Genomic DNA, 19,679 nt, shown 5'->3' with positions numbered 1-19,679 from the left:
AAAAAAACACTGGTCCTTTCCATACATGGGAAAACAATTTCTTGGTAGACTGTCTCTCTGAAGGAATTTGTATTAGCTGCAAGGGAGCCATAATTAAATTCACATGCATTACAGAATAACACTTACCTGGGGCTACTTGAGTGATTATTTCAAAGTGAATGCCCAAGTACAACAATCACAAGTACCCACACCTAAATTATCAACAGTGATTAGTGTAACTCCTGCAAAATAAGGTAGGCTTTTAAAAACTATTTTTTCATTAATTAGGCAAGGAAGCTGGCAAGGCCTAGTCCCAAACTGGATGAACACACCCCAGTGCAATTTCAGAAGGCTCAAGAAAGCACATGAAGGCTGTTACGATTGTAGATGAAATGCCAATGAGTAGTGATGGATTGATCAAGGAGATTAATCCTGTATAAAACTTTCATATGTCAGTAGCCTCATGGAAGTGGTTTAAAGTTGTCTAAGGCCAGGTAGCTTCAAGTGTGGTTTCATAGGAAGGAACACACTGCCATACCAAAACAAAAAACAAAAAACCCCACCCTCCAAAGAGAACAAGAGTTCTAACCTGGACTCATCAAGTTTCTGTATGTATGAATGTTTATTGATGGAGGGAACATTCCCGCATTGCAGGACCCCTCCAGCAGTCTGCAGTGATCCAGCCCACCCACACGGCTTTCCAATTATTTCTCTGGTCACCTTCACTCCCAAGACACCCACAGGAAAAAATCCACTCTCCAAACTGGAAACGGAACAAGCTTGCAGCTTCCAAGTGTTATGGAGTCAGAAAAGTTATTGCTGTGAAAAATTACCACCTCACACCCCAATCAATGAGCAGGCTTTTGTTTTATTTGCTAACCTCTCAAAATTGTGCAATTGCTTGCATAGGCGAAGGTACCGGTACGTTTCACTCAGGTCAGAAAAACAGCTGCCAAGTGCCTATGGGGTTTTGCCATCAAGTCTCAAAACAATCTTCTTTTCAACAACCCAAAAACCACCCAATCTGGTATAGCGTACATTTGTGACACCATGGACAAAGAGACATCCCTCTGTACTTGTTTTGACACCATCACCTTGAACCTTTATTTGAAAGCCCTCACGTATGATACCATAAGCCTTCACAAAGCTAATCCCCAAACAGTGGTGCTCAACCTTGCCTCCTAGCCCACAGGATAGGTCTAGGCGCTTAACACAATAGAAGTGCAAAATTCACACACATAAGTCATCTCTCTCTGTAGGCTTGGATGATATTCTTCCACAGCAACATAGAGCTGTTATCGTCACAGCTACTTTTGAGGCGCCATTATTCAGTTCTTTCAAGCTAAAGCAGGGAAATCCTCGGGGTCATCGGGGTTTGGAGCAGTGGTGTGCATCTAAAAGGAAGAAGAGCACATCTCAAAACCTTTCTGCTAGTTAGATAATAACTGGCGGTGTTATCTAGATCCTGAGATGCTCATAAAATTTGACATCTCAGTCAAATTGTACATCTCAGTTTCCATTATGGCACTGCAACCTTCAAACCCAAGTATTATTTACTGTAAGCCTCTATTAAACAATGGATGGGCAGGGTCTGTGTACATTAGGTATATAGGATTTCTCCTGCATGCTCAGATTATTATTATTTTTAAAAAATAATTTGTAAAGGCCAAGTTCTTAAATTCTGAAGAGTCTGAAAATTCACAACTATAGCATTTCCATTTGAATTAGAATTAAAAGGGACCACAATTCAACCACAAGAAGTTCAACTGGGCGTCCTTAGGTCAATCACTCTTGGCCTACCTACCTCAAGAGCTGTGAGAATAAAAGGGGAAGGGAGAGATCTATGGCCAAACTTGCAATGGCAGGATAGAAGTGGAATTATTCCTTTGTTTTACGGTATTCTAAATTCTGCCTCCTTACTTTATTGCTCTTTCCCCCACCAACAGTGCCTGCTATGGCATCCTCACAAACAAAACTCCTAATTTCCACCCAGACAGGTCAGCCCATCAGTTAGCCGTGGTCCTGAATCAGCAGTGGGCTCATAAATTTAGATTTCCTTGCCTCTCGAGACTACAGACAGGTCTCAAACACTCTATTTCCCCCAAACTACTAGAGAACTCAGATGAATTCCTAACCCATTTTATTCCCAATGGGTTTTTTAAAAAAAGTTCCTGAGAATTTGACAAATCTACATAATTGAGTTTGAGTGATTTGTCTAAACCAGGGGTCAGCAACCTAAGGCCCATGGGCCACAAGCAGCCCACAGGGGTCGTTTAACTGTTCCATGAGCCACCCCCAAACAGAGTTGCCCGCTCAGCGAGTCCCCACATGCTGTACTGAACCAGCACAGCGCAAGGACTCGCTTCCGCGGTGCCGGAAATCACGTCTACATAGACCCAGACGCTGGAAATCACATCTGCGCAGACGCTGGAAATTGCGGGCATGCGCAATCCAGCCCAGAGGGATCTCTGTTGGAGTGAACTGGCCCAGGCGAGGTAAACCTTGCTGACCCCTGGTCTAAACTGTGGTGAAGTGCTCAGTCTGCATTTGCTAGACCTGGGAAGGAGGGCTTAACACAACACACTAATAAGAAGCATTACCATCACTTCTGGCCTGTGTCCTCCTGAGTCCTCAACTCTCCGGACACGCCCGCGACCTCCCCGGGCTCCTCTAGCTCCACGCCCCGGACGAGGCAGGTTCCCAAAATTAATGTCCAGCTGAGAAGTGATGTCATTTGCTGCTTTCCGGAAAAAGTGAGCATCGTCCTCAAAATCCTCCTTCAGCACCTAGAACAGAATTTATCTAGATTATAAACACACAACCTGAATTCTTTCCCCCCAAAAAGGAGCACCCACCAGACGCTTCCTAGGAGCTATGAAAGGGGGACATGAAAAGGAAACGGTTGCAGCTTAAAAACAAAACAACCCAAAAATTGCTACAATGTTCTCACCACACCTTTTGACCCAGTGGAGACCTATAAGGGTATTTAGAGTAGGCCTGGGGAAACTTAGTCCTCCAGATGTTTTCGGACTACAACTCCCATCATCCCTAGCTAACACGACCAGTGGTCAGGGATGATGGGAGTTGAAGTCCCAAAACATCTGGAGGGCCGAATTTCCCTATGCCTGCTGTGAGAGGAGACAGCTCTTTTATTTAAATTGGCGCTAATGACAAGTTGCTCTCAAAAGTGTACTAACACTGTTAAACATTTTACAGTCGTACCTTGGAAGCTAAACGCTTTGGCTCCCGAACAAAATGGCTCCCAAACTATCAAAACCCGGAAGTGAGTGTTCCGGTTTTTGAACGATTTTCAGAAGCCAAACATCCGGCACAGCTTCCAATTGGCTGCAGGACGCTCCTATTACCTTGGCATTTTAATAGCCAACTTTTTGTCCTTTGCAATGTGCTCTGCCGGAGATGCTACACTGTAAATACTTTTAACCATGGTTTGTACATCACAGAAATGATCAGTTTTTTAAATAAAAATCTACATTTTATTAATAATCATTGGCAATTCACATGACGCTTTTTCTTGGGCTCTAAGCTCAATAAAAGCACAAGGAATAGCCCCCTTAAATCAAAGCGTTGTGGTTTATTAGGTGTTGCAGAGGAAGTTGCCTGGGTCTTATAAGCTTAAATATTGGTGCTTTTGAGAAGAATCTGCCTATCATCTAATCCTCAATGCAACTATGAAGAATTACAACCATTTTATTTGCAATGACACTACAGTGGTACCTCGGGTTAAGAACTTTACCTCAGGATGAGAACAGAAATCATGCGGTTGCAGCAGGAGGCCCCATTAGCTAAAGTGGTACCTCGTTAAAAACAGTTTCAGGTTAAGAATGGACCTCCAGAACGAAGTTCTTAACCAGAGGTACCACTGTATTTTATTTAAAACCTAAAATATAGGGAACAATGCAAGAAAAGCCCTCATGAAGTATGTATGGGGTGTGCGTATCATAATTTTTGGCAGTCACACCACAATACAAATCATAAAGACACCTGGCACTCAAAAAAGTTTCAGAAAACCCACATATTTCAGTTTTGATTTCAAACTCTGCATCACAAGTCTTCAAAGTAGCAAACAAGACAAAGGAAAAAAGCTTGTCTGGGCAATATGACTGAGCCATCAAGAACAGAAAAACACTGCTGGAATTTTAAAAAACCTGAGCAATTCCCAATACGTGCAAGATAATCTAATGATGTTTCATCTGTTCAGACTGTCTCTGTATGTTTCAGCATAATAAAGCCATTTAAAAACAACAACATAGGATTGAAAGGAAGAACCCTTTAAAATCTAAGTTTTTGCTTACATCATCTCTGTATTTTGACTTGTGAATCACCACTGCTTTAGAAGGAACAGTGGTTTCAGGCTTCCGGATGTTGAATTCAGGCTTTGGTCGACTTTGCTCCTGAAGATTTTTCCACTCATCCAACGTCATCTCTTGAACTACTTCTTCCACAGGCTCCCCTTCAGCAACTCTAAGGGGTTATAGTTGTAAAGTAAAAACCATTAGCCTCTAAGAAGGCACAAAGGGAAAGGCAGAGTACAATTGAAGGCGCAGAGCACTGAAAGTGAAGCTTTCCTTTATAAGCAACGGTAAGCAGAGCTTGTACCAGTGAGAGGAAGCTGCTACAAACTATTGCAGTATGGAATGCTGCTGTTCCATCCAGCCATTCCCCCTTCCAGGCTACTCCATTCCACCACAACAGACTGCACTCCATTGAGTATACAGAGAACTAATGGGGTAACTGAAATGGAGTCCTGAAGATTTTTCTTTTCAACTCCTGCATGCAGACCTTGAGGTTCCCCTGAGCATGTCAATACTTCCCCCATGTGTTCAAACTTCTGGAACTCAAAATATGATTTCCAATACTGTGGTACCTTGGTTCTCTAACGCCTTGGTACTCAAACAACTTGGAACCCAAACACAGCAAACCTGGAAGTGTTCCAGTTTGCAAACTTTTTTTGGAAGCCGAATGTGCTCCGTTTTGAGTGTTACGCTTCTGTTTTGAGTGCCATGCTTCCGCTTTGAGTGTTATGCTGAGGACTGTTTGTTTTTGCTATTTATTTTGCATTTTTGTTTTTGCAGCTCTCTTGTTTCTGTGACTGTGTGGGAACCCAGTTCAGCTACTGATTGTCTGACTGCAGTACATTGATTATTGCTTTCATTTTATGGATCAATGGTCTCGTTAGATCATAAAATTCATGTTAAGCTGCTGTTTCAGGGTTTGTTTTTTTAAAAGTCTGGAACAGATTAATCCATCTTTGCATTTCTTTCTATGGGAAAGCGTGCCTTGGTTTTGGAGCACTTTGGTTTTGGAACGGACTTCCGGAACGGATTAAAAGTTTGAGAACCAAGGTGCCACTGTGCAGACCTCTATAGCAGGGTTGAGGGAAGAATCCAATGGCCTGAAGTCCACCAAGCCAAGTAGCCCACCAACTCCTGGGGAAAGTAGTAAGCCCAGGGCTGATCAGCAGGTCATCATTTTCCTCCCCATCAAAGCACTGAGCTGGGGAAAGAACTTTTCTTACCAGCAGATCCCTGCAATGAGGATATAAAGTGTGCTGTCTGCTGTTCAGAGAGCAATCTCTGAAGAGCTGGCTGCAATTCTCTCCAACACAGTGCAGGAAAACCCTTTCCCAAACCTTGCAAATATGCCTCTCCTTCCACTTGCATGCCAGCAGAGAAACAGGAAGGAGCTAGGATCTTATAGCAATCAGGGGGAGGGCTATCACTCATTGGCAGAGCATAGCCTTGCAAATGGAAGGTCTCAGGTTCAATCTCTGGTGTCTACAGGCAGAGCTTGGAACATGTCATCTGAGATCCTGGAGAGCCTCTACCAACCAGCGTAGACAATAATGAGCTAGACGGACCAATGGAGTAAAATTCTGTATAAGCCAACTCCTTATTGTTTAATGGTGTGCAAAAGGAAGGAGCTGGACCTTTGCAAGGTAAACAGAAGGCTTTCCTCCCCATTACAGTTCTACACTGGAAAGGGAAACCATGCGCTTTGCTCTTCAGAGATTCCCTCTAGCTCATCATCTCAGGGCTGTGCTGGAAGGAGAGGAACCTATTGCCCACCACCGCAATGGGAAGGAAAAGCACACTTCCTGCTCCTCAGGATGCATCTGCCTGCCTCTAACTCTCTGGGTGTCTACCCACTGGTACTCTAGCCACATGTGCCTGCCTATTTGTGTGAGCATTCATATCCACAAACTTTTGACCATGCCCACTATTGCTTCTGCCCACTGCTGCCATGAGGCCCTCAGAAAGTTGGCCAACAGCAAAAATGGCCCTCAGCCCCCCCCCAAAAGGTTAGTCACTCCTGGTCTACAGGATTCCACCACTATTTTTAACCTACTATACGAGTCAAAGATACACCTGAACCTTACTGTTTCAATATTGCAAACTCGTTTCACCAGTTTCTAAAACACTGACATTTGCTGTTCAGTATTGCTACAGCAAGTCCAAGATCAAAACCATTATAAGTACATTAGGTTTACTAGCTGTATGCCTAGTACAGCCAAGAAACATCTGAGATATCCATCTAACCCACAGAGCTTGCATGCTCATATATACCTATGTCAAGCATTTGCCACAGGAAAGAGAAACAGATAATAGTTCTTATTCCCTGCAGGGAGTTAGCCCGACATAGCCCATTGGATGGGTATATTTCGCAGAACAATATAGGTATTTGATAAGAGTACTTGGATGGAACAGAACATGGATGTTATGGCTGTGGCAATAATTCAGCTGCCAGTTACACAATGGAAATAGCTAACTGGGAAAGGAGTCTTGTCAAATGTAACACTAAATGCAATCTTCACCAACCAGAGAAGAGTTGCTGGGGCGTATTGATTGACTGATTGACTGATTGATTGATTGATGGTGCATTATCTGCCTTAACTGTTTCATGAGACCTCAGTTATCAGAAAAGCTTTAAAACAGGAAATTAGGTTTAGCTGCCAAGGAAAGAAATGCAAGTCTTATAAAGTCAGAATTTGCACAAGGAGTTATATGCACCAAGGTTTGTATCTAACTTAAGTCACACTCTAGCAGGTCCATTAGAATTAATGAACCTACATTACTCATATCCATTAATTTCAAGGGGTCCAAACAGAAATAAGATCAGCTACAAATGTAACATTGCCAGGTACTTATCACATAGCCTGCCACTATTATTTTTTTGATGAAGTCACCCAGTGTGGGTCACAACTTGGGCAAGCCTGTTGTAGAATGTTGCATTGACACTCTATGCAAGGTGCAGCTTGCCCAAATTTTATCTGCACCACTTGCATGATGCTAAACCAGGGGTAGGCAACCTAAGGCCCGTGGGCCGGATGCGGATGATCACCTTCTAAATCCAGCCCGCGGACAGTCCGGGAATCAACGTGTTTTTACATGAGTAGAATGTGTCCTTTGATTTAAAATGCATCTCTGGGTTATTCGTGGGGCCTGCCTGCTGTTTTTACATGGGTAGAATGTGTGCTTTTATTTAAAATGCATCTCTGGGTTATTTGTGGGGCCTGCCTGGTGTTTTTACATGAGTAGAATGTGTCCTATTATTTAAAATGCATCTCTGGGTTATTTGTGGGGCACAGGAATTCATTCATTTATTTATTTTTTCAAAATATAGTCTGGCCCACCACACATGGTCTGAGGGACGGTGGACCGGCCCACAGCTGAAAGAGGTTGCTGACCCCTGTGCTAGACAATGGGCCATGCTTTCCAATAATGACTTAACAACAAGAGCAAGATGTTCAAAACCAGCCCATACTTGGTTGGAGATTCTCCTTCAGGTGCTCCTGGATTCTCTTCTGTTTCTGCGGTCTCTTCCATAGGAGCAGTCTGTTCCAGCTCACTGTAGAAACATTAAGAGCACCAAGTGAACTCGTCGGTAACCAAAAACTATACTCTGTAGTGTACTCATACAGGCTGTTCAGAATAACTACACCTTCGTGTCTCACTGGAGAGATGGGGGCATGCTCAAACAAGAGCAGTCTTGGAAACTAGCACATTGCATTGTGTGCCAGTAACTTGATGACAGAAATATCACAATACTTTTAGCAGAAATTTTAGGAACATTAAACAGAATCCACACACTCAGCAAACAGACGGTAGCAACAAGATTCTGGAATTTTTGCCAATTTCTTAGATGCAAGATCTGAAAGCTAGGAGGCGGTGTTCGTAAACGATAGATTATGACCATACAGCTTGGAAACTATGTTCCAACAAGACTACAATCCAGGATATAACTACTAAAACACTGGCATACCTCATATCATCCTTAACTGCTCCCCAGTTGCGAGGTCCACTTCCACCCCTTTTGTCTTCTGCTCTGACTCCTCTAGAGACATAAACCATTGTCTTTTTAGTCCCCATTTTTGGAAATTAAAAATATGGTATTTGTATAAAACAGTTGTCCAAAAGATTGGTTACAGATGCAAATTCACACCCACCCCCAAGTATCACTAAGATGCTGTTAAGCTACTAGACCACCACACTTACGTTTTGTCGCTCCCACTCTGTCGGTCAAATTCCCGCTTCCCTCTTTGATCAAAGCCGTTGAAAGTCCTGTTCATTCCACCACCTCTTCCTCTTCCTCTCATTCCACCTCTTCCTCCCCCGCGACCTCTCATTGGCCTTTCCCGATCAAATCGGTCTATTGGTCTGAAATATAATTCACCTTAGCTTGACCCAACGTATCTTCAATAGGTTAACACCGTTGAGATGCAATAGAAAAGCAAAGCGTTACATGCAATACATTTAATCGCGTTAAAATTACACACGGCGTAGACTGAAAAAGCAGATAGGGCCTGATAATACAGTCAAACCTCAGTTGTCGAACGTAATCCATTCCGGAAGACCGTTTGACTTCCGAAACGTTCAGCTACCGAGGCACGGCTTCCGATTGGTTACAAGAGCTTCTTGCACTCAATCAGAAGCCACGTCGGATGCTTGTTTAATTTCATTGTACACAGGTTGTACAATTACAATAAAGGTATTAATTATTATTATTATTATTATTATTATTATTATTGAGTTCCGAGGAACGTTTGAAAACTGGAGCATTTACTTCCGGGTTTTCAGCATTCAGGAGCCAAAACGTTCAAAAACAGAGCCGTTCAAGAACCAAGGTTTGACTGTACAGTGGTGCCTCACTAGACGAATGCCCTGTAAGACGAATTTTCCGCTATAGGAATAGGTTTTGCGATTGGAGGTTGCCTCGCAAGACGACGAGGTTTTCTATGGCCGCCGCTTCGTCTTGCGAAGCGTGCCCATAAAAACCTCCGATCACAAAACCTAGCAAAAGGGGCATTCGTCTAGCAAAAGGGGAACCAGCTGTAGCAAGGGAAGAAGGCAAAGGAACATCAGCTGAGAGGCGCTGACAGCTGTCAGTGCTTTTGAGCTGATCTCCCTTTGCCTTCTTCCAGCGCTGCAGCTGGTTCCCCTTTGTGTTCCGCTGGTCTCTGCCGGTGAGGGGCAACCGGCAGAGACCAGTGGAACACAAAGGGCTGTAGCGCGGGAAGAGGGGAGGGAAGTGGAGTAATGGATCCGTTCCCCCACTTCTCCCCCCCCCCCGCCACGCCACGGACACCCGGGAGCATAAGATGGGGCTTCGGAGAAGCGCTGGGCCTCTCTGAAGCCCCGTCCGATGTCGGCTTTGTGCCAGGCGGCAGCGGGAGAAGCAGAGGAACCGCTTCTCCCGCCGCCGCCCAGCACAGAGGGAAGCCAGCTTAGTGCCGGGCGGTGGCAGAAGCGGTTCCTCTGCTTCTCCCGCCGCAGCCTGGCACACAGCTGCTTCCCTCGGCAGCCGCCGCCTGAAGCCAGGCGCCGGCTACTGAGGGAAGCGAAGCCGGCTTTGTGCCAGGTGGCGAGAGAAGCAGAGGAACTTTGGCTTGGCAGCGGCGGGTTTCCCCAGTAGTGATGTATGGAAGTGAGAGCTGGACCATAAAGAAGGCTGATCACCGAAGAATTGATGCTTTTGAATTATGGTGCTGGAGGAGACTCTTGAGAGTCCCATGGACTGCAAGAAGATCAAACCTATCGACCTCACCTGGAGTACTGTGTCCAGTTCTGGGCACCACAGTTCAAGAAGGATACTGGCAAGCTGGAACGTGTCTAGAGGAGGGCAACCAAAATAGTCAAAGGCCTGGAAACGATGCCTTATGAGGAACAGCTTAGGGAGCTGGGTATGTTTAGCCTGGAGAAGAGAAGGTTAAGGGGCGATATGATAGCCATGTTCAAATATGTAAAAAGATGTCATATAGAAGAGGGAGAAAGGTTGTTTTCTGCTGCTCCAGAGAAGTGGACACGGAGCAATGGGTTCAAACTACAAGAAAGAAGATTCCACCTAAACATTAGGAAGAACTTCCTGACAGTAAGAGCTGTTCGGCAGTGGAATTTCCTGCCAAGGAGTGTGGTGGAGTCTCCTTCTTTGGAGGTCTTTAAGCAGAGGCTTGACAGCCATATGTCAGGAATGCTTTGATGGTGTTTCCTACTTGGCAGGGGGTTGGACTGGATGGCCCTTGTAGTCTCTTCCAACTCTATGATTCTATCCATTCTTAAAGAAATCAGCCCTGAGTGCTCACTGGAAGGACAGATCGTGAAGCTGAGGCTCCAATACTTTGGCCACCTCATGAGAAGAGAAGACTCCCTAGAAAAGACCCTGATGTTAGGAAAGATGGAGGGCACAAGGAGAAGGGGACGACAGAGGACGAGATGGTTGGACAGTGTTCTCAAAGCTACGAACATGAGTTTAACCAAACTGCGGGAGGCAGTGGAAGACAGGAGTGCCTGGCGTGCTATGGTCCATGGGGTGACGAAGAGTCGGACATGACTAAACAACAACAACAAACCCCCTGTTGTCTGCTCTCAAAGGTTAAGGAACCCTCTGGAACAGAATGCGATGTGGGCATGGAGGCCTGCAGGGGTATGTAAATTGGGAGGACTTCATGTATGCTGCTGCACAAAAGTAGAAGTCCTCACACAAGACATCTCTGCTTCTGAGCTGCTGTTTGAATTCTTTTCTAATGAGCAGCCAAAGTTTGATAGAGGTTGCAAAACATTTCACTCCCCTCCCACTAGAGTTCAACACACTGTAAGGTGTGCTTTAAACAGAAATAAAAATCCATGACTATACCAACCCACAAATCTAGGTGCAGTCCCAACACCACAAAGTATGATAGAACAATTCAGAAATTCAAGAGCTTTCTCTTTATTTTTTACATACTGCTGTGATAAAACAACCGCCTGAATTGTCTTTTGAAGAGAACGATCTGCTCCAGATACGTACTGTAAACCAGAGTCACATTTACAATACGATGCGAGTCCAGGTCATGTAAGCAATCAATTTAGCTCAAAGCAAGTTTGAAGCTCGAATAGGAGTAATGCAGTCTAGAATTCTAAGACTCAGGCACATGGGGATAACCCAACCAAGAAAAGAATGAAAATAAAGACTTGGTTTTGTGGTTGAACATCTCTAGGAACCAGCAGTCACAGATCTAGCCAACTGGTAGCTTGAAAAATGAGCTCTGAAAGTTCTTTCGGGTACCATTTGATACCTCCTTCAACAGCGCATACCTTTCTAGTGTTAACTCCGCTTGTCTCTCCATTTCATGAGGACGGTACTCCCTGAAAGAAGGTCTCCATTCAGCTTTATCTTGCTTTACCTCTGTGCCTCGGTTTTCATTCCATCCCTGCTGTTCTCCCCTTTTTGGAGCTCGCTTCTGGCCTGTGGGGTATAGAACAAACATGATTTTATTAGGCAGATGAACTATGAGAATCACACAATGCTATCGGCTGTTAACTGAGACACCTAGATTCCAATCAGATTGAAAGCAGTCTTCATCATCCTAAAGGTAAAGGTAAAGGGTCCAGTCATGACTGACTCTGGGGTTGCGGCGCTCATCTTGCGTTATTGGCAGAGGGAGCCGGCGTACAGCATGACATAGCCGCTTCTGGTGAACCAGAGCAGCGCACAGAAACACTAGGTTGGCAGGAGCAGGGACCGAGCAACGGGAGCTCACCCCGTCGCGGGGATTCGAACCGCCGACCTTCTGATCAGCAAGCCCTAGGCTCTGTGGTTTAACCCACAGCGCCACCTGCATCCCACTTCATCATCCTAGTGCCCTCCAATATCCTGGATCACAAACCCTATCAGCTCCAGTCAGCATGGAGGCTGGACTCCAACACAATGGGAAGGCATCAGGTTAGTGAAGGATGTCGTTCAAACTAATGTACAGTAGTTTGAACTGTGTCTGCCAGTTTGTTTTTCTACCGTATGTTAACATCTAATACTTAATACTTTACGAAGGGAAATAAATAAGTTATGTAGAATATTGATTTGTTTTAATGCATTTTTAGTTTAGTGCTAATTTAAATAAATAATTTTTAATTATTTTAAATAACCATTTTATATTGCTATTACCAATAATTTTGTTTCATTCTTTTTGTAAACCACATTGAGGTGGGTTTATTTTTAAACTATCAAGTTGTACAAAATAAATAAGTGCCCAGCTATTTTTATCTTTCTTTCTATTTATGCTGCTCACTTGAATTTCTTGATGTACTTTTTATTTGTTTAGAAGTGTATTTCTCTAGATGTATTCTACGGTATGAGTGGTTCCAATTTAGTCCTGCACAGAGTAAGCCCACTGAAATTGGTGAAGTTACTCATAAGTAACTTAAGTCCGCTGTTGTAAATGGGTCCACTCTTGAGTATGACTTCTATTTTTATTTTGTAAGCCACCTTGAAAACCTTCGGTCAAAATGCAAAGTACAAACTATAAACTACCGGTAAGTTAAACAAAACTTCAAAATGTTATGTGCACCAAATCTAAGCAAAGTAGATTAAAAAGTGATTGTTCAGCTTAATTTCACAGCCCATTGTTAAGTGTTACAACTTTCAGTGTACAGCATAAAGCTTGACAGTATGCAACTGATAATCAAAAAAGAAAAAGAAAAAATATGTTCAAGCCCAAATCTGGCTCAAAGATACCACTGACAGCAAACAAACATTCACTATTGTTGATTGGGCTTTACAAATTCAATACAAGCAACTCAGCAAGAAAGCTCAGCTATCCAAGTGGGCAGTTCTTGTGCAATTTATATATTAAACACCTTTTAGAAAATACAAGTATTGGTGCACAGCAAAAATCTATGCAAGAAGATGAGGAGAGTTTGCAGATTGCAAGGAAGATGTGCTAGATGCAGGAAATAAATCTGCATAATTTTTAATGGGCAAGCCAAGAATGGTTAAACAGGCGCTAAAGGGTCTTCACTAGCTCCCAGTATGTTTCAGAGCACAATTCAACATCGGTGCTGACCTTTAAAGCCCTAAATGGCCTTGGCTAGAGCCTTCTGGCGGTTCCCTCATTGTGAGAAGTGAGGTTACAGGGAACCAGGCAGAGGGTCTTCTCGGCAGGGGCACCCGCCCTGTGGAACGCCCTCCCATAAAGAACTACACAACTTTTAGAAGACATCTGAAGGGAGCCCCGTATCAGAAACTTCTTAATGTCTGATGTTTCGTTATGTTTTTATGTTCTGGAAGCTGCCCAGAGTGGCTGATGAAACCCAGCCAGATGGGAAGGGTATAAAGAAAACAACAGCAACAGCTATGATTTATTTTTTATTGATCATGCATCAGAAGTTACGGCACCACCACTCAACCAGCTAAGTATCACACCCTCCTTATTTATTTGCTAGATAGTTAGAGTCATAAAACAACTGGAAGGACATAGTGAGATACCACGCTGAAAGAGATCTGTTCCCAGTGAACTTGGAGCTTTCAATATATGGGAAAAATAAGGGGAATGGCTGTTGGGAGACATTACATCACCTTGGCCTCTCTGCATAATTTGTTAGATCTCATCTCTCATCTTCTGTGACTACCTACAAGCCTTCAATGTGAGGAAGAAAAACTTGTTTTTCCAGAGATGTTTCATAAAGGAATCCTGCCCGTGTTGTCATGCTACCAATGACCACAATCCAAGCAGCAGCATGTATAAAGGCTTGTTCCACAGGGCTAGCATTTTCTGTATCCCAGCAATTTTCTGGAATGAAGACATCTAAAGTGCCATTTCACAGAATCAACAACTGATGACCAAGCAGAGCCAAGCGGTTTTTCTTCCCCCTTGTTCCTGTTCCTGCCCTAGCAAGGAGAGGGGCATTTTGGGGTCCACCTGAGGTGCCAAAATGCCTTGGGCTAGCCCTGCTAAGACCTACAAATTGTCTAAGAAATTAAGGACATAGCATGCATATGTTTACTATATAAATATGCCCTGGCAAACAATTCATTCGACGTCTTCAGTATGTATTATACCCACTATAATATTACATTATATAATCATGTAGGAAGCTGCATTTTAAGCCATAAAGGATAAAAGTTTTAATGAACTAAGAGCTCTTTAGCGAGCAAAGGGCTATTCTACAACCCAAGAGGTTTACTTTTATAATTATATGGTTTCCTATTTGAGTTAGCTGAATCTCATACATATTAAAATGCTTGTGTACACACACCCTAAGATAATTACAGAGATACGTTTTAAAGGCTGTAATTTTTACAAGTAAAATAAGCCTGTGCTTATGACTACACAGCTGAAATTGAATGTATAACGAATTCTACAACCCTGAAAAAGGATTGCAGTTTTTATCATTAATTTAAGTTTGCATCTCAACTACTGTACTGGCAAAAAAAGAAACCTAAGCAGTCCTAGATTTCAAACGTTTACCACCCTCCACACGGAGCACGCAAAGTAGCAAGAACAAGGGGGGGGAGGAGAAATCAGCAATGATGCCTGGATTAAAGTTGCATGTGACCAGGTAAATGGCATTCCCAAAGAAAAGACCCCCATGAATTTTCCATTATGTTCAGAGATTTCATTGAAGCAAAGTTCTCCCAAATCTCTTTCAGACCACTGTTCGGGCTAGGGCCCAAACTTATCATTTATCTGTTGAGTTTTTAGACAATTCTTCTTCACCCAATAGATTACACGGTAGTTCACAAAACAAAACCCCAACATCAACTTTAAAAAAAACCAATGCCACTCAAGTTTAAATCATGAAATCTGAAAACTATAGCAGCAGTACACCACAGCAAGACATTAAATGCAAGACATTCAAATGCCTTGACCAGACATTTGAATCCCAAGAATGTTGGGGGCTCATCTGTTCTTACAACAGAACCAGTCATTTCTAAGAAGAGGATTCTATCCCAGTAAACCAGTATAAAAGTCTTGTTACACTATGAGTTGCTTGATTCTTCAAGCCTGTATGTAAATGTATTGATAGCAGAAATGGATAGCTTAGATCAGACTTCCCCAAACTATGGCCCGCGGGGCTCATTTATGCGACCCCCGCCACCGCCGCCTATTCTTACCGGCGCAGCACGGCTGCCCACTTCCGGGTCGCTGGAGCATCAGAAATAGCTTGTGCGCATGCGCAAGTGTCATTTCCAGCACACTTCCAGGCTGGAGAAGGCCCATGCGCACAAGCTATTTCCCGTGTTCCAGCGACCGGGAAGTGTGCCGGAAATGGCATGTGCACACGCGTATGGGCACGTGCTCCTGCGCGCTCCGGCCCACAGTGCAATCAGCACTGGCGGCACCAGCCCTCGGCGAGGTAAGTTTGGGGCCCCCTGGCTTAGACGCTATCATCTGAAAGGATCAAAAGAGCACAGAGCTGCCAATTCCCAGGGAGAAAAATGACCCATGGAAACATACAAAAAGTTAACAAATTAAATGTGAAAACAAGCTAACAGCTACCAAAGACTAACACTCATCCTGTTGATATGATGGGAGAAGATATAAGGAAACTTATTAATAAAGCAGCACTGACGGAGAATGGACAAAGTTCTAAAATGACTAAATCCCTACTGCTTTTTAGTTAATAACTATTCAAAGCCCCTTTTCACCATTTCGAGAGGGGCAAAAATGAACATAGTGTGACTTCAAGAGATATCAACCTAACCTAAAGCAAAGCTTAGTGGAATGTGATTTGCATGGAGATCTGCTTCCAAGGTTCATTCTGCTGTGGTGTCATGGTTACTGAGTGTCCAACTAGGACCTAGGAGACCACGGTTTTAATTCCCACTTGGGTTGAGAAACTCACTGTGTGAACTTGGGCCTCTTGGCCTAACCCACCTCACCAGGCTGTTGTGGGGATAAAATGAGGAAGGGTATGTCACCTTGGGCGCTCAGTGGGGGGCGGGGCGGGGCGGGGTGTGCTATAAGTGCAACAAATAAATAAATATTCAGTTCAACAGTCTTGTGTAGCAAGTCTCAGAAACAAGCTCTGCCAGGGATTCTCAACAGCAGCTGCCGATCAGAGTCAACTGTGCTAGGCAGCTCCATAGCCAACATTAGCATGTATATGACACAATTAGCAATAGGGTCATACATTGTGGAAAGGGGAAGAACAGATCATAATCCTGCAGATTTTGGACAATGTTACCGGTTAGGCCAAGGGTGAGAAGCCTCAGGCTCAGCGGCTGAATGTGGCCCTCCAGGCATCTCTCTCTAGCCCTTTGAAAACTCCACAGAGCCACATTACCTCATAAGCAACTTATGCAGTTTTTTGCGTGGCTAAAATGTGTCCTTGCCGTCTGATAATACCTATTGCTTGGCTGGAAGCCCTTCACTTGTGGGTTGGGGGGTTGTAACTCACTGAACAAATATTAAGAGTGGCATCAGCTGCTCACTACCAGCCTCCAGGACACCCCCCCCAAGTGATCCTTAGGCCAAATAAAGTGTTCCACGCCTCTAGTTTACACCCTAGACAGTTTAGGCATTCACATCTCTAAAGAGGAGTCTGTATACTTTCCCCTTTGTTCTTCTGTGGAACAGTAAATTTAATGGAGAAGGAAGCAAGGACACTACAGACATGATAAAATGTTCTCCATCTGATCTGCCGGGTTCAGATTTCCACAGAGAATGTGATGTGTGACCATTTACAATCAACACACGACCACAGGCAGCTGCACCAACTCATGTTATTGTGTGACAGATAAACTGTGCTGCTGTGATGAAACAATTGCCGTAGTCCATGGATATCCCATCTCTCTGCATATGTGTGTCTGTAGGGAGAAACAGGACATATGAAGATTTTGGGCAGCTCCTCCAGTCCCAAGTACAAACTGGTTAAGAGTCAAGATATAGAAAGTGAGAGACTGGGGACACCCAGCAAAAATACATATTGTGTACATAATTTGATCCAATATGTACAAGACATATTCTGAAGTATGAATGAATGTCTAACACCCAGTTTTTACATTTCAGTGACCTGCTAAACCATTCTGCAGTGCATTTTTTTTACTTAAATCTTTACATCATGAAATTTTATATTAAGCTGTGTGCAGTGCATATGCGTATTAGGTTTTACTACACTAGTTATCCCAAGCTGCAATGTTTTTCAAGTGATTAACAAGGCACACATTTTTGTTCTGGATTAAAATTGGAGACAGATTCACAGAAATACATGTATTTGTTCATCAGCAGTACTTGAGGGAGGGAGCACCTACATTTGCTTGCCTGGGTCTTGAAATCTATGGGAAAGGCCCTCTGCATGGCTCCACCAATGGCTACAGCCTTTGTGGCAACACACGATAGCATGTTATCTGAGGTGGCACCCTGCCTGGGGAACTCCTTTGCATCCTTCCCTTCGAATAATGCCATTACTGTATTCATAAATTGGCAAGTGAGGGTGGAAAACACATCAATGTTTCATGGGGCAGCCCTGCTCTGGGAATCGTCAGGTGTCCAATGTTTTAGCTTAGGTTCTCAGCACAATCCAGGCTTCCTAGTGGCACATGGGTTGGATACAACTGCCCCTACTGCCTCATACATTTGTATCCTGGCTCTTGCACAAACCGAGTTGTTCACAAGTCACAGAAGCAAACTCCTAGGGGCAGAGGTCCCTTCGGCCCCTCCAATACAATATTGGAGGGGGATCATCATCCCAAGTTGGATGGGCATTACCATTCAAATTGTGTGTGTGATCGATTATCTGCCCCCTCCCCCACCATTTTTCATTCAAGTTGGCACTCCTGCCACAAGTGCAGTTTGGCATGCAAAGAGCAAGGGGACAAAAACTTGATTGGACCTGCGTTTTCAAAGCCGGTTTCCAAACCTTCAGCTCAAGAGCAGCAAAGAAAGCTCTCTAGCAGGAGCACCCCTCGTTTCGGGTACTGCTGAGCTCAGGGCTTTGGAGATCGGCTTCAGCCCCAAGGAATTAAGGAGCCCTGAAGGCAGCCGAGCGAGCCCTTTTTGACAGCTCGGCGTCAAGCGACTTCCCCCCGACGGAATTAATTGGGGACAATGCCGGGCGGGGAGACTCGCAGGCTCTTGGCGCCGGCCAGCCCGCGGAACGAGAACGGGAAGGCGGAGCCCAGACGCGGCCGCAACTTTTCGCCCTCATCCCAAGCGCCGCCCGACGCCACAATCGCCCGCCTTGTACGCAGGCGGCGGCCCTGCCCTTCCGCAGCCGGCAGAGTCGCCCACGGCCCGCGCAGGGAGGAGTCGGAAGCCGACCACGAGGTGAGCGCCGGCGCAGCCCTCCTGCGCGGAAGGGAGCGCCGCTCGCGCTCGCCTCGGGCGAGAGGAGGGCAGGTGTGCCGCGTCGGTCCAAGCGGCGATCGCCGGGGCGGCAGCTGCTGCGCCTCCATTAATTCGAACCGCACCTGCTCTGCTCCAACGCCCCCCCCATCCCGTCCCAATGTCATTTGCAGTCGCGAATCCGGATTCTCCTTATCCCGCCCCGGCCCATTCAACCCAAAGGGCTCCCTCGTTTAAAGGGCGTCGCGGGCAGGACAGCCGACCCAAAGCCCGAGCCTAGGCGCGCTTCCTCGGGGGGAGGTGGAAGAGGCTCGTTCCCCAAGGCTTCCCCACCCCTCGCTAGGGAGGCGCGCACGCGGCGCCCTCCCCGTCCCCGCTCCTGGTCCCTTCCCTACCGGGCACTGCTGGGGGGCTCTCCGGCTGCAGGAAAGAGGCGCCTTTGCGCTCCTTCTGGGATTCCCTTTTGGCGGCGGCGGCGGCGGCAGCGGCGGCTCCTCCCGGGCCGGGCTTCCTGCCGGCCGGGGGGGCGGCGGCCGCCTCTTCGCGCTTCTTGCTCTGCTGTTTGCGCCGCTCCGCCTCGCGGAGGATGTCGAAAGGGTCGGACTCGTCGTCGAGCAGCTGATGGAAGCGGTTGGCGACGGCGCAGCCGAAAGTCTCCTGCATGGCTGTGGCGTGGGCCACGGGGCTGGCCAGCGCGCCCTTCATCATTGCCGTAGCGGCGGCGGCACCGACGGCCGCCCCTTCCCCGAATGCGACAGAAAGAAGCGAGCCGGGCTCAGCGCGGCCCAAGTAACCACGCCATGGCCGCTCGCCCGCCCAGTCCGACTGTACTGCCCAATCGGCGCGCCGGCGTCGGCCCCTGAGGCGCTGGCCGCCGACCAATCCGCGCCCTCCGTGCCTCATGGTCCTACCCAATAATGCACCTCGACGACATTCAGAGCCACCGGCCAATCAGGGAGCTCGTGCCCTCCCCAGCAGACCAATGAAAAGGCGGAATCCCTCCCTCCGCTCGCACAATTTCCCACGCCGCTGGCTTATGACGGAGAGCGTCTGTGGCGTCACGTGCCCGGCTTTGAAGCAAAAGCAGTGAGGGCCGGGTTGTTTTTTTAATGTCATCGATAGGACTACACCGGGGGATGTTTCA

The 19,679-nt window shown here is 45.8% G+C and overlaps 1 protein-coding gene across 2 annotated transcripts; it reads right to left on the bottom strand.

Annotated features, from left to right (window-relative positions):
- Positions 1 to 1,055: 1,055 nt before the first annotated feature.
- On the bottom strand, positions 1,056 to 19,438 carry HABP4 (hyaluronan binding protein 4). 2 transcript variants are annotated; one of them, XM_035099514.2, is made up of 8 exons: positions 18,931 to 19,438; positions 11,568 to 11,718; positions 8,493 to 8,654; positions 8,260 to 8,331; positions 7,762 to 7,845; positions 4,293 to 4,461; positions 2,580 to 2,765; positions 1,056 to 1,373 (listed from the first exon to the last, which is right to left on the bottom strand). In XM_035099514.2, the coding sequence occupies exons 1-8, from the start codon at positions 19,436 to 19,438 to the stop codon at positions 1,317 to 1,319; spliced, it is 1,389 nt and encodes a 462-aa protein (XP_034955405.2). In that variant the 3' UTR covers positions 1,056 to 1,316. The 2 variants fall into 2 exon arrangements, with proteins under 2 accessions (XP_034955405.2, XP_034955406.2); XM_035099515.2 differs by lacking the exon at positions 8,260 to 8,331.
- Positions 19,439 to 19,679: the final 241 nt, after the last annotated feature.

Source organism: Zootoca vivipara, chromosome 11 (assembly GCF_963506605.1).
Source record: "Zootoca vivipara chromosome 11, rZooViv1.1, whole genome shotgun sequence".
Taxonomy (NCBI): Eukaryota; Metazoa; Chordata; class Lepidosauria; order Squamata; family Lacertidae; genus Zootoca; species Zootoca vivipara.
Note: the sequence above shows the minus strand (reverse complement) of the source record. Positions and strands in the feature narration are given on the sequence as shown.